The 26,355-nt window shown below is 36.6% G+C and overlaps 1 protein-coding gene across 7 annotated transcripts in view; it reads right to left on the reverse strand.

Moving 5' to 3' along the window:
• The window catches only part of ANKRD44 (ankyrin repeat domain 44), a 165,712-nt gene that overhangs the window by 43,640 nt on the left and 95,717 nt on the right, over positions 1–26,355 (reverse strand). For 4 of the 7 annotated variants that reach the window (XM_039347981.1, XM_039347977.1, XM_039347980.1 and 1 more), the window contains exons 5-13: positions 19,863–20,063; positions 19,512–19,599; positions 15,507–15,649; positions 13,412–13,624; positions 12,052–12,130; positions 9,850–9,964; positions 8,603–8,685; positions 5,960–6,077; positions 941–1,009 (exon numbers count right to left, since the gene is read on the reverse strand). In XM_039347981.1, coding sequence (XP_039203915.1) covers positions 941–1,009; positions 5,960–6,077; positions 8,603–8,685; positions 9,850–9,964; positions 12,052–12,130; positions 13,412–13,624; positions 15,507–15,649; positions 19,512–19,599; positions 19,863–20,063 — 1,109 coding nt within the window. The remainder of the gene's footprint in view (positions 1–940; positions 1,010–5,959; positions 6,078–8,602; positions 8,686–9,849; positions 9,965–12,051; positions 12,131–13,411; positions 13,625–15,506; positions 15,650–19,511; positions 19,600–19,862; positions 20,064–26,355) is intronic. The other 3 variants (XM_039347978.1, XM_039347982.1, XM_039347976.1) reach the window with 1 other exon arrangement.

A 26,355-nucleotide genomic window follows, 5' to 3' on the forward strand; every position in this document is an offset into this window, starting at 1 on the left:
TAGTTAAAGTGCAGAAATACAAGAGATAGAGTGACTAGAAGAAAGGTACCTTTTAGAAAAACTCCTGATTCAGCTGCTTAAATGATAACGGAGACAGTGCAACTGCCTATTCTACACTTAATTTTTTTATACTGAATCGTTATTTCTAGGCAGCCATATAGATGAACTCTGGTGCAAAATAATATAGAACAAAACTATTCAAATCTTACTAGGAAAGGGGAAAGAATATACCATTGATATAGCATATATCTGTCTCTTTTAGGATTACACTTTGGACAGGAAAGGTTTATTTCCTATAAAGGAAGTTGTAACCTTATACTGTAATAAACATAGCCATTGCTGTCATATGTCTGAGTCTTAATTCTATCCTGTTATGTTTGCACTTCACCTAGTAGGTATAGTATAAGTAAATGTATTATTGTTATTATTACATAATCTCAAACTTTGCTTTTACTTTGGGAAGCAGAGGGGAGAGGAGAGGAGAGGAGATCATCCCAGGTTTAGGATGCTAGTTAACCTATATCCTTCAATGGATTCCCAGTCTGGAAGCAACATGTTTCTCCATTGCCAAAGAAAGGTCTCCTGCATTATCGGTCAAAAAATACTGTGTAAACATTATATATATATATATATTTCTCCCTGACAGATTTCCTCAGAGGAGGATTACAAATTGAGACTGTTCACATCTGAATTCAATGCTAATCCCACGAACAAAGAAGGATAAGTAACTGAGCAATAATAGTCTTGTCTGACATCCTACATGATATTCTTGATCTTTCCAGAACATTGTTGGCATTAAGAATTGTAATAGATGTTTTCCAAAGATGAAGTATGACAGCCAAGCATGAACTCCTCTTAATCCTGCTCAGCTAATTCCAGTATCATGAAACTGAGATCTAGATTTCCACATTGATTTTTAAAGTTTTTGTAAGTTACAAACCTTCCATATTTGTCTTTTTTATTTACATCTGCTCCACTGCTCTGCAAGAGTTTCACACAATCAACATTGCTGAAAAGATACAGAAAGAAAAGAATGCATAAATAGAATAAAATAGTGCTGATGGGGGAAAAAAATCTAAAGTTGAAAAAAAAACATGGTTAACCATTCAGGAACTGGGAAGAACAAACTATAACATAAAATATGAGTAAAACAGTAACTATTAGCCTTTCATGACATGGGTCTAGGTTACTTCAGGAACTGTTTAATCCCACTGGGATTGGCCCACCCTACACGTTCTAGCAGAGAAAGAATGCTGCAGGCTGTGTCAGCAAAAGAATTCCAGCTGATGGGGTCCAGGAGAAGAGCCTGCTCTTCTGACATTCCCACTCTCCTGACATTCTGCAAGGGTTTGAAGACCTGGCTCTGCCAGTTGGGCAATGGGGCAACGTCACACTGGAAGTGGTTGATAGATTAATAATAGATCCCACTTCTCCCCCACTCGTCCTACTCCCTGCCTTCCCATCTTTTATTTATAACAATAGCAATAGCACTCTGACAGAAGGCCACCTGAAGAGACTAGAAGCATTTGAAATGTGGATTTACAGGCGGCTGTTACGTATAAGCTGGGTTGACAAGATCAGAAATGAGGAGGTAATAAGCCGCCTGGGAAAGCCAAGGGAAATCATCAAAACAATTAAAAAACGAATATTAGAATATTTTGGACATGTGATGCAACACCCAGAAAAATACGGCATACTCCATTTAATCCTCCAGGGAAAGATTGAAGGTCCAGGCAGAAGAAGGACATCATGGCTTCAAAATCTAAGGGACTGGTTTAGACAAAACTCAGCAGCACTTTTTCGTGTGGCTGCTGATAAAAACAGGATCGCCAACATGATCGCCAATGTCCGATAACGGATATGGCACAAGAAGAAGAAGAATAGCACTTAGATTTATATACTGCTTCACAGTGCTTTACAGTCCTCTCTAAGAGGTTTACAGAGTCAGCATATTGCCCCCAACAATCTGGGTCCTTCTTTTACCGACCTCAGAAGGATGGAAGGTTGAGTCAACCTTGAGCCAGTGAGACTCAAACTGCCAAATTGCTGGCAGCTGGGAGTCAGCAGAAGTAGCCTGCAGGATTGCACCACCAGAGATCTTATAGCTGATAATTTGTATTTTATAGTGTTTTATTCTTATTGGATACATATTGTTGCATTGATTTTTTCTTTTTAACTTTATAAGCCACCCAAAGTCACCTCATGGTAAGATGGGCAGCAAAAACATTAATAAATAAAAAAGAAATTGAGAAAATAGTGTGTAACCCTGTCTTCCTCAAACTCTAAAACATCATTTGTACTGGTTAGCATGTATAGGAATGTATCAGAATGTACCAGAGCTCATTTTAGATGACAACGCAATCAGCCCTTGGAAAAGAAGGATTCAGAATTCACACCTGCATACATGAGCCTCTGAGCTGATCATTACAAATGAAATCAAGCATTTTCCAAGGCAACAATCTTGTGAAAATTTCCACATAGGGATCCCAATGTGCTGTCTTAATTGCTGTCTGAACAAGGTTAAAAAATATTTGGCTCAAATTGAGAGCAGCATCTAAATTTATGTACCAGCACTGCACTATTAAAAACAGACTTGCTAATTTACAATTAATCTGTTCTAAAGCTTTATCAACCATAAAACTATATGTTATAAAATTGTTGAAGATGATATGATAGAAACATACCAAATACATATTTCACGTGGCTTGAGAATCTTAAAACTGGCCAAAAACGTTCTTCAGTGGGATGAACATGGTAAAAATGTGTGTACCATATTATTTTAATTTAACTCTCGGGGAAAAAATATTATTACTATATTTTGTGACTGGCCGAATACTGACTTCACTGTTGTATTCAAACATTCTAACTTTTCTCCTCTCTGTGATACAGTAGTATGAATGTTTGCAAGTTCAAAGGTAAAGACATTCCAAAAATAATTATTTAAACCAGTACTGTAAAGGCTCAGCTTCATTGTCTTTACTCATTGCACATTCACAACTGATTGAACATAATGGATGCTGAGTTGTTTTGCTTGAAACAATGGAGTAGGTATAGTCCTTTTCAATAGCTACTTAACAAAAAAACAAAACAATATTTTGTGGACATACACCTGTCAAGGTTGCTATGACAGTAAAGCACTTTATTGTTAAGACAAGAATCTATCGTGTGTTAGATTAGCCTGGCACCTTCCAGATATACGGAGGTTTCCAAACCAGAATGGTCTTTAAAAAAAAAAAAGTACTTAAACCTCACTGAGGGATGCAACATAAGCAAATATGTCTATTTAGAAGAACATCCGACCAAAACTCAGAGAACTTTAGTTCCAGTTAAACATATTTAGCAATATAACCCTAGGACAAGCTGTATTTAGCATATTTATTTATTATTTATGTATTATATTTTTATCTGCATTTATTAGTTTATAACTCAAGGGAGCAAAAATACATAATACTCCTTTCTCTATAACAATAACCTTGTGGGAGAGAGTGACTGACTGGCCCAAAGTCTCCCAGCTGGCTTTCATGCCTAAAGTGGGACTAGAACAGTGGTTCTCAACCTTTTTAATGCCGTGACCCCCAACTGGTCATAAGTCGAGGACTACTCAACTGGTGCATCACTGTTTGCAGAATGGGACTTTTGGCGGGCTCAGCAGGGCAGAGACAGCCTGGACAATTCCTATTGGCTTTTGAAAGCCAATAGAATTAGACTCTATTCAAGAGAGTCTATTCTATTGGCTTTCAAAAGCCAATAGAATAAAAGGGAGTAGCACAGCTAAGGAAAAGGGGGGGAAAATGGCGGACTGCGTTGTTTGGCAATCCCCGTGAAATGGTCGTTTGACCCCAAATGGGGTCCCGACCCACAGGTTGAGAACCACTGGACTAGAATCAGTTCCCTGATTTCTAGGCCAGTACCTTAACTGCTACAGCAAACTGGTCCTCTCATATGGCCAGCATACAAGAGGTTCATTCTAGAGCAGGCAGGTCAAACTCGCGACATCATATGACATTGCGTGATATATTGTGACTTTTTCCCCATTGCCGGCAATGGAGTGGGCACGGTTTCAATATGATGCATCCGGCCTGTAGGCCGGCAGTTTGACACCCCTGTTCTAGAGGACCCTAGTTATGCTTATTGCGATGAAAGTTAGGCAAGAACAGGAAAAAGCTGGCCTACAGCTGCAATACCTTGTTTCCTTTCCATGTATGGAAGGACATATGAATAGCTGAACAATTCAAGGAAGAAAGTTCCTTAGTCTCACTATTCTTCCTTCTCCTGGCTAGAGAAGTAGACATTGCACTTTGATCCTTCCCAGATCTACTGAGATTGCTCTGTTCTCTATTACTAATACTTACCAGTCATGTTCAGAATTACGATACATACCCTTAAGGAATCTTTTTTTTCCTGAACCTTTAGACAATTCTTAGTTAAATATGTGAATAACAAGAGCATTCTTTTTAAACAAATTATATAAATTTAATCTCATTAATTTAGTCAGGAAGAACACTGTATTCAATTCATTTTAACACGGCTTAATTTGTTCAAGACCCTTTGACTCGAAGTTATCTTGCACACAGCCTACTGTGATGAATGAGGACAGCAGAAAAAGACAAAAAAAGCACAGCTTTAGATCATTTCAATACATTTATAAAGTGCAGGGGACTATTCTGTTGAGAAATGTCTTGAATGAGCTAAGAAACCTTGAAATAAATTTGATGCATCGGCTCTTTCAAGTGTAACTAAAAGAATTGTTTATATTCTTCTTCCATCAATCTCTTGACTGGAAGAATTGTGTTACTGTGCAGTCCATGGCCTGCTTTTTTCTCTCTTATCCCTTAAAACAAGTCTTCAGATGCATAAATTTTAGAATAGTAGATGTTCACCCTTCCTTTTTATAGCTTGCCTTTGATACAAGGGAAGGCACACTCTATTAAAAGGAGTGATCTGGCTGTAGAACTATGAGTATTTATTTTCTTTCCTGTCTGGCAACTCTGTTTTCCAGGACAGTAATTTACAATTTGGCCTATATTATAGAACGAAGTATGGGCTTGTCTGGTCTAGCCTGAATGTGCAACGAAGAGAAATCCTACCCATTTGGGAAAGAAAGTAACAAACCTAGAATGTAACTTTTGTCCTTGAATGCATGTCCATTTAGTGTGTGTGTGTGTGTGTGTGTGTGTGTGTGTGTGTGTGTGTGTGTGTGTGTACTGCTATCTGGGCTAATTCAAATTTGCAAGTGTAGAAACCTGAAATAATTCTGGTTCAGTATAGGAATGGATGTGAACACACTGCCCCTGTCCTGCTTTTCCTTTATGGCACAGCAGCCAATTCCTTGCAATACACTGGAGGGCAACCTCCGTTTCTGGGTGAGGGGAAATCTGCCCTATTAAATGGTAAAGAGAAACAGCCCCTAGGCCCTGGAAAGGATTCCCCACATGCCAGTGGATAAAAAAGGGCAAAAGAGAAGCGGCTCAAAATTTGGGTCTCATTATCTCTTCTTTTACACTGTTCCCACATTACTTGGCCCATCAAAACATTTTATGCAAGAGACAGAACCCACCATTAATTTGTAAAGATTTATTGTTACAGATGGGGTTTTCAGCCTGATAAACTGCAATGCTTGTGTGATGGGTTAGGAATACAATGACCAAAAAAGGAAGAAAAACCAGCTGAGGGTGAGAAAGCCTAGTCTGTGATAGGGAAACAATGGTACCTACTTAACTGAAGCAAAACATAGTTTGTCATGTGCAAAAAGAGTTTTTTTTTCTAAAGTGAGGTAAGTGTGTGTGTGTGTGTGTGTGTGTGCCTGCGTGCACTCATGCATTCCACAAAAGAGGCCTCATAAATTACAGTAGTTTTTGTGTCATTTTGCTGTTCCTCTTTGGGGGGGGGGGAATTGCAGGGAAACCACAGAGCTAAAATTACATATATCTATTGCAGTTGTAATTTTAAAACTACTCACCCTCCTGCAGCAGCAGCATGGAGGCACGTCCTTCCAAATTTATCTGGGGTGTCTATTTCAAAGCCTGCAGACAGCACGTGCTCATTACTAAACAAGGACACTATGCTATACTTTTGTCCTAGTTAAACCGCAAGAAACATTGCAGAGATAGAAAAATCAGTTAGTAAGAAAAAAATTCAGAATGAAGACACAACTGTAGTCAGCAAAAGGTTGTTATGGAAACGGACAGGGTCTGTTCAAGCTTGGCCGCTACAGAAAAAAAAAGAACCATAAAGCCAAAAAGAATCTATTTTCACATCCAGCCCATTGCTATTGAAGTATTTAAATCATGCAGCAGGCATTTCAGGAGCAGACTTTCAAGAGAAGTGACAGCAGGCATGAAGGCAGAGACCTCTGTGAGGAAAATGAGGAAGTCACAAGAATTGCCTCAGCATGCATCAAAAAGAGTTTTATTTACTAATGGCTTCAGATTTTGCACAGGAACAGGAAATGATGACTTTCTAGAGAAGGACAGATATTTTGTATGGAGAGCAGCACATTTTTACTGCAGCAAGAACTACAGCTAAGGAGGGGGTGGATTATCTGTGAAATTGCAAAAAAGGAGAAATGATTATCATTTCCCTAAGGCAACAGACAGTGGATTCACAAGGATGTCAAACTGACTTCTGACTGCTTCTTTATCTGCATTATCCCCATCTCATTCCTTCACCAGAAGTTGATGGGGGCTTCTGCCATAGAGAGATGGAGAAAAGGAAAATGACCAAGGCCACAAATTGTTTGAAGTGACTAATAAAAAAAGAACTTAAGCTTCACTTAAGATGTTCTATGGCTCTGAAACTAGATTTAACGTTTGTTTAGTATGATGATGATACGGATAAAAACTAAGATTAAAGAGACTCATCATAATTTTCCCACACTTCTGCAATCTCATCCACCTAGAGAATACAAGTACTCTAATCTTGAGCATTTGAAAATGCAAGCAATGACTATCTTATTAAAAATGTCTAGAAATGTACTTGCAAACCAGTTTTCATTATCTTTCCTTTGCCATACTGTACTGATTTTAACATTAATGGACAAAATAACAGATGCTCCCTCTACAGAAAGGCATCTTGTAAGGATTAGAACTGATGGCAAATTTTGCCCAATGGAGGACAAGGCCTAGTTGGTAGGCCAGATCAAAGGACAGCTGCTTCACTAATTTTGGAGAACAAGTAGTTAGCCACTTGGAATAGCCCATATTGTGGGAAACTGATATTCCAAAATCAAAGACTAGCATATTGGTCTTGGATAGTGAAAACAGCCATTAGTTCTATTGTCTCTCACCATTATTGTTCATCAAAAATGGTGATAAAAAATTGCACATAGAGTCCCTGAGCATTGCTTGCTGTAAGTTTGATCCTCTCATACAGTCAAATTAAATTGCCTTAATTTATGATATCAAAAATATTTACAAGACAAAAATAATTGTATGTAGCTTGCTTTAATCCAGTTTATTATTTACGTATTTCTATAGGACTGCAGAGTGCCACACAATTCAATAATAAAAACCAAATGAGATTGAAATTAGAAATTTGAAATAAGATTAAGCTTTCAACAAAGGATATAGTAAAAAAACAAGTGAAGGCTACAAAAGAGAACAACCTGATTTCCTGTTTATACAATGCATTACATTTTTATCATGTACCTGGGAACCAAAAAACAGCCCTACTCTAAAGTATGTCCTATTGGCTTATTATTAAACTAGATTTGTTGAGAATTCTGGCTTATTAAAGGTAACAGTCAAGCAAGCTAGTACATACTTCCCAAGTATTCCTATCTTGAAACCTCCTACAAGCCAGAATGGAAAAATAATCAGAAACATACCAGCCATAGAAAGTTTACCATTGGTGAGATCTGCAAATCCTCTAACAAGCCAGAATTGTAAATAAATTATGAGTCCTCTCAAACTTTGCAGTTTAGGTTTGGATGTAAAATTAATCTTATTTTGACTGACAGAAGTCATTGTAATTTACTTGAGGGGATAAGCAGAAGCAACTGTGGATTTAGTAAATTCCTGGTGGTGAGAATAACTAAGAACCAAAATCCACACAAACCTGGTTTACCTTGTGGCAAATTATTGAGAACGAGCCAGCTTATTTCCAGGTAATCAGATGGTTATTTCATAAACAAAAAGCTCCTTTGATTCATAGAAAGGAATTCAGTTTAACAAAGGCTTGTTCAATGATGCAGCTGTGTTCCTCCACCCACAATCAAGACCCATAGAGTTGCTCTCCACCTTGTCCCCCCTGCCTGTAGATTTTGCAAGGCTCCACAGATAGAACAGCAAATGACAAAAAACACCCCCCCTCTTTTCCTTCAGAAATAGTACAATGTTCTATAACGGGTGCTCAAATGACCATTCTCTATGGTCATTAAAGAAGGGAACAGCATTCAGCATGCTTTAAACACAGACTATACATAAAACAGGATTGTGTATACATTCAAATAGGAACACGTAGATTTGCACATATAAGCATACAACAGCGTGTGTTTGAAACAAAATGTAAGGCCTTCAGTTTCTAAGTACATGGACATACATTAGTGACCTATAAACAGCTCATTCACAAGGTTAGTTTTATATTCTCTTTTGCATTTGCTTACCTGATGAAAGCAACTTCCTGCAGCAGTCAGCATGTGCATTAAGTGCTGCCAAGTGTAAAGGAAACATGCGATGGATACCACATCTGCAAAACAAACCAACCTCTGATATAAACATTTCTTCAAATAAAGTTTTTAGACCTCTCTCTGTATATGTCTTTCTTCTAAATCTATTTGCTACAGGGAAATTAGGGGTTATTTCAGAGTGATAGGACGGCAATATGTTTTCTAGTGATATATGGTAAAGCATTACAAAAATTTCCTGCTTACTAAATAACGATCCCTTCCAGAACCAATTTGTAATCTCCCTGTCATGCAAATATGTTATCAGACAGATTGTACATGTCCAAGAATAATCTATTAGGATTCATTAGAACAATTTCCAGGTTACATCTTAAAATTTTCCTATCTCAATATAAATAAGTCAAATTTAGTTATTTACTCCTTCATTCCCCCTACACATAATTATCTTAAATAATGCCCTTTGACTTTACTTCTTTGAGCATTCTATTTGCAAAGCTTCTGCTTCTGGATGTCAATCTGGAAGGACACAAAATGATCTTCACAAAAAACAATTCAAATTTTCATTTTAGATCCCAGATATATTATCCCATCCTGACATTGATGTCTACCTATTTCAAGCGGGATTCTCACTTCACTGGACATCTCAGGCACCGACAGAGGTGTTTTATTTGATCAACATACAGGTCACTGAAGCATGAAATAGAAATTTTGAGTGGATAACCTGGATTGCTGAACCCTTTTCTCTCACTGATGCTCATTTCTGTCTTCATCAGTTAGAAAAAGAATGGATTAAAATTCATATAGAAAGAAGCCCAGAATATTGTAGATCATATCCTTGTAAACCTCTTTTCTAATAACAGTTTGTGGTATTTTTTACCAGAAAGAAAATATAGCAATAGTTCTGAATTATACATTCCAATCATAATATTAGATATAGAAATCGTAAAGGTTGAAATAAAAATATAATTTCTGTTAATTGCAACTATAATTAATTTGTTGATCCTGTCTTGCTATGGACTTTAGTCAAAGCTATTGGTGTCATACAGAATTATTGGGTTTAAAAACAAATTTAAAAAGGGTTCAGCAACCATTAATCCACCTTAAATATTCACAAGATATTACCAACTGTTGCTAAATAGGCCACCTTCCCAATCCAAGGTGATGATACACTCTAAAGTTAATGATATAATTCTATAATGTGGAGTATTACTTCTTCAGAAACTTACTTGGCAGCATCAGCTCCACTGGTTATTAAGGTATTAATCAAAAGTTCATGTCCATATCTTGCAGCCACATGAAGGGGAGTATTGCCATCCTTATCAACACAGTCTATTTCACCTCCTGAATATGTCATTTTAATATGAAAATATTATGTAAGAATCAAGTGCAATTTAACAAAAAAAAAACCTAACACATTATTTGCAAGGAGTAGAGAGTTTCAAGCCAGCAAAAGAAATTATACAACTGTCTTTTCACTATATACACTATATTATCTGAGATACAAATATGAAATTATTAGCAATGAATTTATTGAATTATTATATCATATATTACTAATCAAGAAATTCTGCACTATTGGATCTGGTACTATATATTCTGAAGGGGCAACCAAAGTACATAAAATTATTACTATACAACTTTGATACTGATACACAAAACTGCTAACAAGCCTTAACACAAACAGAACACATTATGACTTAATATGATGACTTGATCACTATAACACATTAAGGCAATGGAACATTACGAACTACAAAGTACCAAATTCCATCATTCAAGGACTTGACCAATTGACCAATTCAAAAGAAAAAAAATAAGACAATTCCATCAGGTGAAAACCCGTGGGTGGCATTTTAATTTCTCATACAATATTTTACTTAAATGAAACAAAATTATCAATGGAAATCAAAAGTGCCAAGACAAGGGGGGGAGGGGGAAAAGTTTGAATCAATATGAGAGGATAAGAGTCTCAGGTTAGGCTAGGCTGGCCTTACAACAAAAAACACATATCTTCCTTAAGAGTTAGGCTGCATCCTCTCCAAGGTAGTGAAGAAGTTATGTGATTCCAACTGGGTTTTGCACAGAAGTTGTGCCTTAACCCCATCCAAAAATTTTATTGCAGCAAACATGAATTATGCACTTTTAGAATATCACAAAGATTTCAGGGATATTGCCAATTTCTGTGCATTTTGAACAACATGTTCCATGTGTGCCTTGCATTTACAGGTAGTACAAAATATTACCCTTAAATACTGTTCAACTGCATATTTGGAATGCTTCTGTTTTACAACATAAATTATAAAGTCAGAACTTGTAAGACAATAATATTAAAAGTGAATTTGAATCAATAAAAATCTATATAACAGAATCTGGTCCTACCCAACTCCATTTTTACTAAGGCTAGCATTTTGTGCGAACCCAATCTAGAAGTTCCTCTAATTAATTTACCACACATTTAAATAAGTTAGTTCATCTTCAAATTTTCCCATGAATTTTTAGCTGACCCACATTGTCCGACATATGTTTGCTTTTCTTTTTCTTTTTTTTAACTAAACTTTTGCTAATGAAATTCAGAAATTCATTAGCCTATTTTTAGCTTGTTAGTATTCCTATTGCTTTGTCAATTACACTTAAACTATAATGAGATTATGTTTATTACACAATTCAGTTCCACGCCAAACTGATGAAAAAATTTGAGTAGGAAGCTTGTAGGTTTCTACCATCCTCAATATTTTTATAATTAAAAATATTAGTAAAACGAAGAAAAATATTTAGTCCCTATAGATTAGTATAAGAGATCTATTTTTTTAAAGACTTTGGATAAGAGCAATCTGTTCCTTCTCTGAACAGAACAGGTTGACAAAAAGCTAAAGAGAATGAGAAAGAGAGAGAAATTATTATCCATTCAGGGTGTTTGATGTAGGTTTTCTGGATCATTCATAGTGATAAATTATATAGTGGACTAAATTCCCACTGTGATTTTGTGGCTGTATTTCCTTTTAAACTGATATCTATGTGTATATGTATGCATACCTACAACATATGTCAAATATATATTTATTGTTTCTACTATTTTCCCATGGTCCAAATATTTTTTACCTGATTAAGAAATCAAGAAATAATAGTTTTGTACCAGATCTGTGGATATTCCAATTGTGCCCCACTTATATCTTCTTTGGACATGTTCTGCAACTGTCTGCAAACTTAATGAACATTAAAAAGATAACAAGAAACTAAAAATGCTGTTGCATCCAGAACGGATGCAGAAATGTAAGCTCTTAATTCCATTATTTTTCACTCTTGCTTCTTTTGACTGTATACCCAAAAGAAAGAAAATACACACAATTCTTCATTTTCTAAAAGATTAAAACTTGACAAAATTAGTAAAGACGCTTTAAAATGATACAATATTAAAAATACTAGCTTACCATTCTGAATGAGAGTTTGTGACCGTGTAAACCTCCCATGGACAGCTGTCATATGCAGTGGGCTTTTCCCGTCTTTACTCTGTCGAACAAAAAAACAAACATAGCACAGATCACACCTATTGGTAGTGATGTGCCTATTTCCTTTAAGGTGCTCTCGATGCCCCACATTTAGATGTAAAACGGCAACATTGGACACTTCCTAAATATACAAAAAGATGGCTTTCTGTATATCAATTAAAATCATATTCAAAGCACCTCAACATTCATGGCTCGGTGAGCTTCTAAGACTTTATAAAGGTAAGGTTTTTTTACACTGTGTTTGCCTCTTGATCAGGCCGTTTATAAATAACTGGATTCATGATCTGAAAAGATTTAAAATATAGAGAACAGATGGGTAAGAAGAAATTAACATACACTTCTAAGAAGGGACAGCATAGCAGTAGCCTAATGCAGGGGACCCCAATCCCCAGTCCATGGACCGGTACCGGGCTGCGGCATGCCAGCAACTGGGTCACACAAACAAGCAAAGTCTCATACGTGGGATGCAGGAAGTACACAAAACCACACCCCCTCTGGTCCGTGGAAAAACCTCTCTCCACGTAACTGGTCCTTGGTGCCCAAAAGTATGGGGACCTCTGGGCTAGTGAATCACATTCCCCCCACAAATATCTTTTTCTTCCCAACTTTAAATTATCTAGTGATAGTAAAACAAAAAGATTCAGGGATGGTTGCCAAACTTCTAAGTAACATTGCAAAAAAACGTGGGGAAGAAGAAACATGTCTCCATTTTCAGACTATACCATTGTAGTTAGAAGTAATCCTGCTAAGGGATGGAGCAAGAAAGGAACATTTTGTTTCTGATCCCATTTGTGATATACAGAATACCTATAATGGACAAGATGTGTCTACGTGTTTAATGAAGGCAGTATCTTAAGAGAAACTGAATAGGCCTTGATTTCAATTCTTTCCCTCTGAACCATGTGAAGGACACTGCCTCATTTTTCTTTGTTCTCCATGTAAATTCATATCTATTTATTATTTATCTATTTATTATATTTATATGCTGCCCATCTTGCTATCCAGAGAAACTTTAATGTAACAGTTATCCATTCCAAGCGATTTTTGCACAAAAAGAATATGTCTGAATTGGAAAGTTAAAAATATTTTTCTCTTTCAATAGTCTTACTGTTCAGAAAAGAAATGTACTCTATATTTAACAGGTATACCTCAAAGCTCAACATTTAAATGTGTAGGTGTAACACATAACCTTCACTTACCTGATCTCCATTCCATTTATCCGCTGTTTAAAGATGTAAGAAATGGAAATCAAAAGGAAGAGATGTGAAACCTGTAATTTTACCTGAATGTTTACATCTGCCCCATTATTCACAAGCAGTTCCAGACAAAGGGCCCCGTGAGTAGAAGCAGCAGCAAAATGGAGGGGAGTGAATCCACTGTTATTAGGCTGATTGACGTTAGCTCCATAGTCTATTAGCTCATTAGCCACAGAATCCTGGCCATTATAACAAGCAATGTGAAGGGCAGTATTTCCATAGATGTTCATTTCATCAATCTGCAAGAGCAAAAGATCACGTGAAATCACTCACATTAAGGCATTACTTTTGTCTACTCATGTCTCATTTCAATTTTTTATTAGTTTATCAGAATATAAAATACAAAGGAAAATGAAAATAATGGGAAACTGGGGAGGAAAAAGAGAAGAGGAGAGAGTGTGGGGTAGAAGAAGAAGAAGAAGAAAAGTGTTGACCTCCGACTTAGCACAGTAGAAGAGAACATTGCATGTTGACTTAGCTAGAGAATTGCAGGACATGGTTTGTTATTAATCAACAAAATATAATCTAACTATTATAACTATAAAATATTAACAATGCCATATGAGTTTGTGTAAAAGAAAAAGAGTTTCCAGTAAGGATAAAGTGGTCCTTAATATTTCAAATAGAAGGTAATGCATTTCTTCCAGAAAAAGTACAACAAAAGGTCTAAATATCACATGACTACATAAAACATTATATGAAAAAAAATAATTTCAACTTAACAATTTCCCTCCTATGGCTACAAAATTAATTATTCAATTTTATGAATAAAGCAAAAAAAAAGTTATATCCTCCACGAGGATGTCTGCTCCTGAACTTGTTCTTATAATATTGATATCAAACTCTGAAGAAAGGAGAACAACCAACAATAAACAAAATAGTGGAAATATGGCCATTCATTTAAAGCAGGCCTTGAAGAAGCTAAATGAGATTATTTTAATTTGGATTTAAGCAGGGGAGATAATAGGAACTTGCAGAACTATGGATCCAGATCCAAAAAATATACTTTATAGTATTAAAAATATTAGCTTTTGACTTTTTAAAGCACCATATTGGAAAAATACATTGTCACTTAAAGAGAGACAACAGATACTGCACTGCATTTTCACTTTTGCACTGTGTTCCAATTCTATGAAATTTGTTCCAAAGGAAATATGGCTGGTCTCCATGTAGTTTTTTTAATGTGATATTAAAGACAATGTTGGAAATTTTGCTTTAGCATTTATAGGATAATTCCACGGCCTGGCTTTTTTTGACTGCATTTTAAAATATTTTTTAAAAAGAACCTTGTTATATTGTTATTCTTTTAAGATTGTTGGTTTGATCTTTGATGACTTTATTTAATGTTGTTTTATTGTTCTGTTACAAACTGTTTTGGACTCCTCAAAGAGTCGTGGAGAAACTGTGAATTAAACATAACAATGTTGTTTTTTAAAAAAAGAACAGGTTTGCATTTTTTTCAAGAAATTGCATTTTTCCCAGGTTTTAGGTTTGCACAAAAATCTTGCATATTGCTCTTAAATGCTTATCTTTGTTTGGATTCATTCAAACTTGGACATATGTTAGTTGGTAGCAGAAAAAGGAAAGAAAGAAAGAAAGAAAGGAAGGAAGGAAGGAAGGAAGGAAGGAAGGAAGGAAGGAAGGAAGGAAGGAAGGAAGGAAGGAAAGATCAAAAATAGCATGGTTACCTATGTTACAGCTATCAGTGTTAAAACAAATTATTTATGCAATAAATTAAGAAAATTTGTCCAATCATATAGGAACAATTACTCTATCCTCATTTCAGTATAAATAGTGCATATGGTCTGTTGCACATCATATACTTCAGTGGCACCTCTATATTTTTATTATTACATCATATCTAAAGGACAGAGGAAGTTGGAGAATTACACTTGTGGCTATATTCCCAACAGCTATATTAATATTTAATATTATGATCCAGAATGATTAAAATAATTTATAATCCAAAGAACAGAACAAAGGTTCCTTCATCAGCCTTGTCAAAGACAGTTTACGTTTTTAAAAGATTGTAAAAAGTTCATTTCATAGAAAAATTAAAGTTTCCACAGCCAGGATTTATAACAATTCAATCTTTATTAGCTTGTAGTATTAACTTCTTACCTCTACATCAAGATTGAGCAAATGCTTCACTACACTGATCTGGCCACTGGAAGCAGCAGCATGAAGTGGAGTGTAACCCTTCTTATCTTTACATGTCACTTCAGCACCATGACTGATCAATAATGAAACAACTTCCAAATGGCCTAAAAAGAAAAGGAAATTTGTAGTATTTCTTGTCCATCTCTGCAGTGCAATTTAATAGGCCCTCATTGTTGGCATGCCACTCTAAGTTCATAACCGAATCACAAACAAAAAGATGCTCATTCATTAGACAACTTTTATCACATTAGACAACAGAGGGATAGAATCAAGATCACGTGAAGTATTAATATCACTTTACAATGCCTTGGTAAGGCCACACTTGGAATACTGCGATGTAAAAAAGATGTTGAGACTCTAGAAAGAGTAGAGAGAAGAGCAACAAAGATGATTAGGGGACTGGAGGCTAAAACATATAAGGAATGGTTGCTGGAATTGGGTATGTCTAGTTTAATGAAGAGAAGGACGAGGGGGGACATGATAGCAGTGTTCCAATATCTCAGGGGCTGCCACAAAGAAGAGGGAGTGAAGCTATTCTCCAAAGCACCTGAAGGCAGGACAAGAAGCAACGGATGGAAACTAACCAAAGAGAGAAACAACCTAGAACTAAGGAGAAATTTCCTGACAGTTAGAAAAATTAATCAGTGGAACAACCTGCCTCCAGAAGCTGTAAATGTTCCAACACTGGAAGTTTTTAAGAGACTGGACAGCCATTTGTCTGAAATGTTCCTGCCAGAGCAGGGTGTTGGATTAGATGACCTCCAAGGTCCCTTCCAACTTTATTATTATTATTATTTTAGTGTGTGTGTTTAAGACAACTGAAGGAAGTTGGGAGATCTAATTGTATATGATGCATATAAAATATAAAAAATCCTGGATGAGTGTTGCTCCTGGACAAGACAATAAAAGCAATAAAACCTGTCTATCTGAAGATGGAAATTTAATTGTAACACACACAGAGAGATATATATCTATAACCCTTCAAGTTGTCTTCAGCCCTTTGAAAAAAGAAAAGGGAAAGCCACAACAGACAATGCCAAAATACCAGTTTTCGGATATCAGAAGATGAAGAGATCTTCATGTAAATCATTCCCCTTTTTAAAAAAGAAATTATTTTAATTCCATTGTATTCTACTTTGGGCTTACTTGCATTTCTAAGATAATTCAAAAGTTGCATTTTTTCAGTTAGATAAAGGAACATGAACAGCTGTTTTTAAGGAATTGTATTTTTTTTACACTTCTTCTAACATAATTACTCCAATTGTGAGTCTTTCACTTTCATAGGGAAGAATCTATGAAAAGGCCTTTTAAAGTATGAATGCTGATTAGTCCACTTTCTGCTATTAACTAGCTGAATAGTTGTGCTATGAATTATTTTCATAATAATCAAGTTACCATCATATACCTGGCAGCAAAAGAAAAGATTACAAAAAAGGGTCATTAATATGTGATAATCGTTCTGTTGAATTTCACAATACAGCAGATAAATGTTAATTTCTTGTCCTTAACAGTTGCAGTTAACTCTATTGATGCTTATTAGTTAGTAATCCCATTTTCAAATATCCTATAAACATAAGTATTTAAAGATGGGGCTGACTGAGAATTCAGGGTTTTTGGATTTCTGGGGAAGAAATGGGGAGTTGAAAAAAGCTCCACTAACAGTGGCGCCAAGAAGCACAGCAAAATAAAAGAGCCAGCAAGCAGATTGGCTCTTCGCAAGTCCTCTTTGGACAAGGAAAGAATTTACGATTGCCGACAAGTGCTCAATACAGCTGTACCTTCGAAGGAGACTGCAAGACAGCAATCTCCAATGGGTTTAGAGATTTGGGAGACAAGGGAAGGGCCACCTTGCTTAAACCATGGTTGGCAACTTTAAAACTGGGTTCTCACACTTTCTTTGCTAAACACTTTTAAAAATTGCTGGTTAACTGCTCTTCAGCTATAAGGAACCATTGGATTGACAAGTCTGAAAACACCTGGTGAGTTTCCTTTAATCCTTAGCAAAATAGCAATAGCAATAGATTTAGACTTAGATACCACTTCACAGTGCTTTACAGATCTCTCTAAGCAGTTTATAGAGTCAGTATGTTGCCCCCAACAATCTGGGTCCTCATTTTCCTGACCTCGGAAGGATGGAAGGCTGAGTCAACCTTGAGCCAGAGATACTCAAACTGCTGAACTGCTGGCAGCCGGGAGTCAGCAGAAGTAGCCTGCAGTACTGCACTCTAACCACTGCGCCACCTTGGTTAAATAAGTTTTAAATACAAGTTTAAGGACTTAATTTGTTTTAATAAACAGCAAAAGGCTGATTAAAACTTTGATTTTGGAAAGTTTCAAGTAGATTTCAAATAAGATTTTGGAATTCTCTGTGGGCAAAAAGCTTTTATTTTGAATTCTTTAAAAGAAACCATAGGCTGGGAAAGTTAGAACTACAGGGAATTAAATTAAAGCAGAAAAATACACTTACATTCGACTTACAAGTACAGAAGGAAATGAATTATTTTAATATTGCACACACTGGAGGATAGTTTTGAACAATGGACCCACACTTATTTTTAAGAGTGTCTGCCTCTGTAGATAGATCGCCTTGAATTTCTGCAAACTGCAGTTCCTGAACCAGCATCACTGGGCAATGACAACATCTAACTTGTATCAGTAATTCCTGCAAAACTGTCCCAACCATTTTCAATCAGACTTGCTTACAAAGCTTTGCAAAGAAAAAGTGTCAATTAAGAGCAAAAGTCTTCCTTGTGCAGCAGAATATGGTTGTTAAATCTAAAGGATGAGCTCCATATATTAATGACCTTGATCTTTTCCCATATGTTTTACACATTTTTGCCTTTCAGCTAACATACAGAGAACTCTTTTGTAAGCCACCATATGGTTTCCTGATCAAAAAAGATACGTAATTGAAAGCAATATTTCTAAAGAATAGGTTCCTTAGCTATCTCGTAAGATGAAGTTCTATACATAATAAATTACATGCGCTCTCTGATATAAACTAAAGATATGATTCAGTTCAAAGATAGGGTCCCATTTCTATTTGTGATTTCAACATACTGTAATTTTAAAAAGAAATCATGATTTTCACAAAGCTAGGATCCTTGAGAGTTCTTCTTAAAAAATTCAGTTGTTGATAACATATGTCAACTTCAGTTTGACCCAGATATTATGTCCCGAGTCATTTTTGCTTTAATTCTTTTAATTCTTTTTTTGCTTTATTTTGGATAAATTATATACCTGTATCATTTTATGACTAATGCATTTTGATTTTCCTTTCTGCTTAAAGACTGTGTGTCAGTCATCTGTTTTCATGTGCATCAGTTGGTAAAATTTAATGCTTAATGTTTGACCTTACTGGTAAGAATGAGCCTACCTTTCCCTGAAGGAAGATGCTAAGGTCTCCACAGAAAGTTTCACTGATATCTGCAATGGCTCTAATGCATATTTTATTTATCACTACATGAACTCTGAACCATACAAAAGCTGAAAAAACACTTTAGTTTGAAATATTTAAAAAATATTCAAATGAACAGTGGCCAAGTATTATTTTTAATTTAAAGACATTTAACTTTTTCTCCTTATAATATGATATAAACCTTTAAAGCTGGGGTGTCAAACTGCCGGCCCGTGGGCCTGACACGTCACCAGGAAACCATGCCCACCCCATTGCTGGCAATGGAGAAAAAGCTCCGATACGTCGCACGACGTCACGTGACGTTGCGAGTTTGACATGTCTGCTTTAAAGGGATTTATTTAACCCTACGATACAAACAACAACAGAAATAAATTATCAAATATCAGCATTAGAAGAATATATCAAACAATAGAAGAAGTTCAAAGCACTACATGAGATATGCTTATTAAATTAAGGAGATATTGAGTATTGTAATTAGACTATTGCTACTTATTGCCAATCACGTTACAGACATTTTGCCAACAAGAAAAAAAGAAAAACTTTCTTACCCTTATATGCTGCCCAATGTAAAGCTCTTCGGTCCTTTTTGTCAAACGCATTAATATTTGCCCCTTTAGCCAAAAGTAAACTCACCATCTAAAACAAGCAAACGGCCCCCAAATGTATGTCAGTCAATAGTTATAGACCATGCAACAATTGACTTGATGTTGATTTGTACTTCACAAATGTATTTATTTTTATTTATTGATTTATTATTTATTCATTTACCCAATCCATTGGATACAAATTAATAGAACAATTCTGAGTCTATTAGCTCACATCACCTAAAGGAAAATGATTTTGCCAGACCAGACCAGACAGATTTCAAAGTAAAAGAACAATTTTATTAAGGCACTCACTTCAACATGACCATTCAGAGCTGCATGGTGTAATGCTGTCCGACCTCCTCTGTCAGAGACATTGACACTACTCAGAAGTGGAATTATCACTTCAGCACACTTCACAGCTTTATTTGCAGCTGCAACATGTAAGGGTGTCTGCCAATTCTTGTCTCGGGCATTGACGTCAGCTGAATGCTTAATCAATACTTGTACGGCTTCCTAGAAGATCACACAATTAAATCATAAGGAAAGCATTTATTAGAAACTATAGATTATATTTACAAATTTTGTACTGAGCAGTGGGGTGTGTATGTGTGTGTGTGTGTGTGTGTGTGTGTGTGTGTATGTGTGTGTGTGTGTGTGTAATAAAAACAAACACGAACACCAGGAAAAATTTTTAAACTAAAAGTGCTCCTCCTCGCTCCATTGGTCCGTGCGCTGGGTATTCTCCTCTCATCTTTCCCCCCCGCTATCCTTCCCATATGTTCATGGCCATGTCCTACGCATACATCACCTCCTATGGTCTCCACCCCTCTTCCTCGTCTCCGATGCTCATTACGTTCGCATCGCCCCGATCATCGCATTGCAGTCTCCGTTTTAATCCGTTGCCTTCGTCTAATGTGGGTCATATGCATTCCCTCTCTACAGGGGTATTGTTGCATTGTGTGTTTGAGCCTACACCCCTCTTTCTCGTGGCCCTATGCTTGCATATAGGGTTAGTTGGTGGGGTGGCCCAATGGAGGAGGAGCAACTGGGAAAACACGGAGGAAACGAATGGCCAAAAAGGGGGGGGAAGGAGTATGCCAAACTCAGGAGCCTGTAGTGAGGAGATAGATAACAACACACGCACAAAGAAGGAGAGTGGAAGAAGCAGAGCAGGTAACGGAGCAGTAGCATCAATCAACATCAGGAATATAACCAACATGCAGCCCAATCAAGTAGGACCGATGACGAGGTCCAGGAGCCGTGTGCACAAACTGACTAGCACTACAAAGGAGACTCTCATCGACTGGTTTTAAGCCCTGATGATGTCGGCAGTTGGCCGACAAAAGCTTGGCACTAGATTAAATGCTTTTAGTTTAAAAAATTTTCCTGGTGTTCGTGTTTGTTTGTTTTTATAATATGACTTTACCCAGGATTCGTGTTTTTAACGAAATTAGTAATATATTATATATTAGTAATATATATATATATTCTCTCCTGTAAAGTAAAATGGACGCCATTACCTTTATACATACTGAATAGCTATAGAAATGTTTCTCTAGCTTGACTGAAGTGTTTAAATTCAATATGGAAGAAAATGCTATTGTTTTTTTAAAGTTTTTTTATTTATAACACAATTAAAAAAAAGAAAACATTGGACATGATGTAACATTCCAGTTTGAACATTTCTATCAAATTATTTCTCCTCTTAAATTCAATTCTTTATCTCTATAAATACCGTATATGCCGGCGTATTAGGCGACCCGGCGTATAAGACGACCCCCGTCTTTATAGCCGGGCCGCATTCCTAGAACGTCGTGTTATACGCCGGAAACTACCAGTATTTCCGGCGTATAAGATGACTCGGCGTATAAGACGACCCCCGTCTTTGGTGCCGATTTCAGCGCTCGCAGAAGTCGTCTTATACGCCGGCATTTACGGTATATATAAACTTTTTATACAATACTTAATACATTTTCTCTATTTGCTAACCTAAGAATATATATATTTCCATCTTATTGCTAATCTATAACCCCAACAGTCCTCTTCGATTCCCACCAATGGTACAATTTATCCCAGATTTCAAAATATTCTGATCCGCTTTTATCTTTCAATTCCATCGTAAGCCTGTCCATTTCAGCACAAGATAGTATTTTATGCAGTATGTCTTCATCTGTGGGAGTTTCTTTGTTCTTCCATTTTTGTGCAAAAGCCAGTCTAGCAGCAGTCAAGATGTGCAACATCAAATAGACTATTCCCTTGTCATATTTATCTGTGGTTATGCCCAATAAAAAGAGTTCAGGTTTTAGCTCTATCTCCAACATTAATATTTCTTTCAACCATTAAGAAAATGTTATTGTTGACATCCTACAGTGAGATAAATTCATACTCTGGTATGATTTCCTGTAAATCATACTTCTCCAACTTGATATGTAGGGTTGCAAACTCCATCATTCCCAGCCTAGCGATTCAAACCCTGTTTACTCAAAATTAAATCCAACCTAGTGGAGCCTACTTATCAGTAGGCTTAGATTTGGACTGTTAAGCTACTGAAAACACTTTCAAATGTGTACTCTGCACCAGTCTGAAGACTTCTGTTATCGCACAGCATTGGCAGGAGTTGTAAGCTGAGCTGATGTTTACCTGGTTGGGCTGTATATGTATATGAAATCACACTTAAAATGGTTTCTCTTTTGCTAGGCTAACAGTTCTGGAGAGCTTGTCAATTTTCCACTGGTAGGAATTCTTCTGTTTAACCTCCCTCCAAATGCCTTAATTCAATCTAGCCTCTCCCTCCTCCCACAAAGAATCAGCTGTCATTACTTGGGACTGATGCACTATTATTAACTTTTTAAAAAGTATCAAAAGACAAAGCCTTGGTGGCTTTGTAGCTCCCTCTACTTGACCAGATAACTTTCCAATTGTTTTGGAGAAATTACCAATCAAATATATACAACATGTAAATAAAAAAGAAAAGGGGAGATGAGGCACTGACTGAACACAGTGTTTGCTGCTTGATGATTGATCAGCTGAAGGAATACTTAAGGTTTCCCTGCAGTGTGAGAGGCAGAAGCAGTGCGGAAAGTTATGGGTTACTTCAAATCCTTTTTAAGGGATTGAAGGGGAGGGGTGGAAATGGCAAAGTGAAAGTACATTTTTACTGGTTTAATCTAGATTATATAGTAGTTAGCTTTTTCACAGTGGTTGCCTTCTGAAGAATTCTGGCCTAGTGTGAATGAATTCAGTCACTCCAACTTTGCTTCTGCTGCCATTGTGAATGATTAAACAAACCACAGCATAATTTCTTCTTAGTGTATTTTAATGTGATGTGCAGCTGGGGAATTCTGGCTTTTTCTCATTCTAACAAGCCAGATTTGAAAGCCAAGAATTCAGTATGTAAACCTGCTATCAAAGACATGGAAAGAGCTGGAAAAAAACTTGCATCTTACTAAACTATTAAGGAGAGAAGAAGGAGGAGTAGAAAGTGCTTTTCAGCTTGAGAAAATCTGGGAAACCTAGGGAAATCATCTGTAATCAATGATTTTATCCACATGGACATTATTTGGCTATATAGTTATGTAGTTTCCCCACTGATTGAGAGTACTACATAAAGACTTTTGACTAGCAGACATCTGCCCACAATGCATGGGTGACAAGGGGATAGTGAAAAACCATGCAGCTTCCAGAACTGTACCAACAGTGTGGCTCCACCGTTCTTTTACTTGTCCCTTCAGACTCGTTATATGCTTAAAGCAAAATGATGATCAATCTACACATACATATATGTGAGCTACAGAAATATAACTGCATAAAACAAACAAAAAAAAAACCATGTGAATACTTTTAACTGTTCAATTATATATGACACAGATTACAAACCATCTAAACCAGAGGTGTCAAACTGCCGGCATGCAGGCCAGATGCATCACAGTGAAACCGCGTTCACCCCATTGCCGGTAATGGCAAAAAAAGTCGTGATACATCACGTGATGTTGCAAGTTTGACACCCCTGATCTAAACACATTCAATAGAAATCAACAGGTTTGACAAGGTAAAACAACTCCAACACCTTCTATGTCAAGCTTGTAGCTTTATCACTTTTCTTTTGAGATTGATGTTAAATTATGCCACCAAGGAAAGGCAATTTCTATCCACCTTCCTTTCTTTTCAAGGATTTGTAATGTATTAGAAATCCCCTTCAGTGGACTTTTACCAAAAGCCAGCAGCTGGGAAACTCCATTAGTGTAGTGGCTATAGAATGCTCAAGTTTAGAAAATCATCCCCTTAGGCTTGGCAAGGACCCAGATAGTTGCAAAAGCAATTCCACCAATCTTGGGAGAAATGCCAAGCTGGCAACTTTTTAAAAAGACTTTCTCAACAGCCAATTCATTGGCATGCATTGTGTAGACCCAACTTTGGAAAATGAAAACACTCAGCAAAATGGCAGCTTAGAATGAATACTTAGCCACTCCTGGTTATTTCTCTCATTTATTAAGTCTTAAGTGAGTAAAAAGAAAGAAGGGATAGAATATTTAAAGTATAAAAAATACCATTCTGAGCTATTTAAAAAATAACTCCAGATAGGATAACATAGAATTGACTTGCAGACAGTAGACATATAAGGAACTTGTCAAACAGGTTTTGCTGGATTGTGCATCATTTTCAATATTTTGATAAGGGATGACTGGATGGGGGGAGGAGAATGTGCACAACCAAACCTTCATGATATTACTTTCTGGCACACTGCTATCTCCTTCTAATATTGTCCTGTTCTTAGCAGGTGTCCTAATCTCTTGGGAAAGTTCCATTAAAGATAAAGTTACACCATGTTTTATTAGCCCATCACATAACTTTTCCTGTTACAGGAAAATGCAAATGTTTTCTGCAAGGATGTTAGAAGGCAGTGAGACAATATTCCTGAGTCTTTAAAAATGAAATTGCTTTTAGCAAAAGTATTCATTCTTCACAGGGAGTCTGACTTTAGAAGATCGCTAGCTAAAGTGAAGAACGCTATGAATGATTAATTCTATTTGTAGTTAAAATCACTAGGGACTTAAATGTATCAATCAGCATGTTAAAAATAAGTTTCACTCTGACCCCAAGATTCGCAAAGTGGTCGATTAACAAAGGCAGATATGTCATTTCTTCTGCTTCTGAAATGGGTTAGAATGTGGACATTTTGCCGCCTTCCCTCTATCCCTCTGGTTGCCCTGTTCAGTGGAATTAATGGCTCCTTGCATAGTAGATTTCTCTTGTGCGAGACCACCTGCCTGAGGCCTTAAGCACAGGGCTCAGCCAGGTGGTGATGGTAGTAACTGGCTCATTCCCAGAAACCCTAGAAGCAACAGCAGTGGAGGGGAGATGGCAGGCAGTTGTAGTTGTCTCATCTGTGAAAGAAGAAGGGGGAAAGAATGGGGGAAAAGAAGCCTACTGCCCTGCTGTGGCAACAGCACTGTTGCAGAGCATACTGGTATTTGAAAGAGGATGCTCACCAATGGCATTGCAATGGTTGTTTCAGAGGTTTGAAACCAATAGAAGAGATCTCAGTACTGTATGCTGGTTCTATTCCATTTTGAGACCAGCATAAGAGCAAACTAGACAGAAGCTAATTCCTAGAGACTCCAATATTTCCTCAACCAGTTTCTGTCTCCATCAGAGAGAGTTACAGAAACTGTTTCTCCTGGATTGTTCATTCAAGAGAAACCAAGCAATATTGCTGAAATTTCAGCGTTCTCTTTAAATCCAGAATCTGATAGCACTTTACTGGTTAATAAGTTTTATTTTTAAAAAAATAAGCTGTTGTGAACTGCGGTTCACTCCCTCAGATGCCTTTTTGATCTGATAAAATGAGTTACTACGCATGAAAGCTGAGGCCTTTTAATAAACGTGATGGTTGAAAAAGATGCTACCAAACTCCTTTGAATTTTAGCTACCGTTCACTAAAACAATTGCAAAGCATTCTCTATAGTCTCTCTTACTTTACCAAATATATGGGTTGGATCCATTTCCCTTTTTTTTAATAGCACAACTTGTGCTCTCCAAATACAAGTCAGGAGATAAATCATAAGCAACGCTAGCTCAAGATACTATGGTTCTTGTTTTCTTTCCTTGCACCAAAACAGAGATTAATAAATTGTGGATCATTTCTTCATTTTAGTTCAGGTAGTCCTGGCAATCTTATTTCAACACTAGTAACAAGACAGTATTGGTCAGCGACCTGACTACATCAAGCTACGGTAGTTTAGAAAGTACATAGTTCTGCTTTAAGAAATAAAGAATCGAGTGTGCTCTAAGAGAGAGTATCTCTCTTTCTGACACTGACTGCAATGTAGGTAACCACATTGTCTAAAACAGAGGTAGGCAACCTTGGCTCTTTTATGACTCGTGGACTTCAACTCCCAGAATTCCTGAGGCAGCCAAGGTTGCCTACCCCTGGTCTAAAATAAGGTTAGGTTGAACTGATTAAGTTAATGTGCTTTGTAATCACATTGCCAAACATTTCTCTTAGACCTGCTACCTTTTAAGTGGTATTTATTTGCAGCTTATCCACAAACCTTGCCCCTGTGATCAAACAAAGTAAATGGAAGGTAATGGAAGTTGTCTTCTCTTCTGTTGTTTTGGCAAAGTGAAGGCTGGGATCCAGTACAATTACTGGATTCATAATTATGCAAGAAATACAATCTCAGCTTCTGTTTCTTGAAGATGTTTATGTTCTTCACACTTCTGAAAACTTTAAAACTTTCAGATAGATTTCAATTAATTTTCTTGCTAGCAACAATGGAACTTGGTGAGTGTTTATTACTGTTTA

Source organism: Crotalus tigris, unplaced genomic scaffold (assembly GCF_016545835.1).
Source record: "Crotalus tigris isolate CLP2741 ecotype Arizona unplaced genomic scaffold, ASM1654583v1 scf7180000018105.1476442, whole genome shotgun sequence".
NCBI lineage: Eukaryota > Metazoa > Chordata > Lepidosauria > Squamata > Viperidae > Crotalus > Crotalus tigris.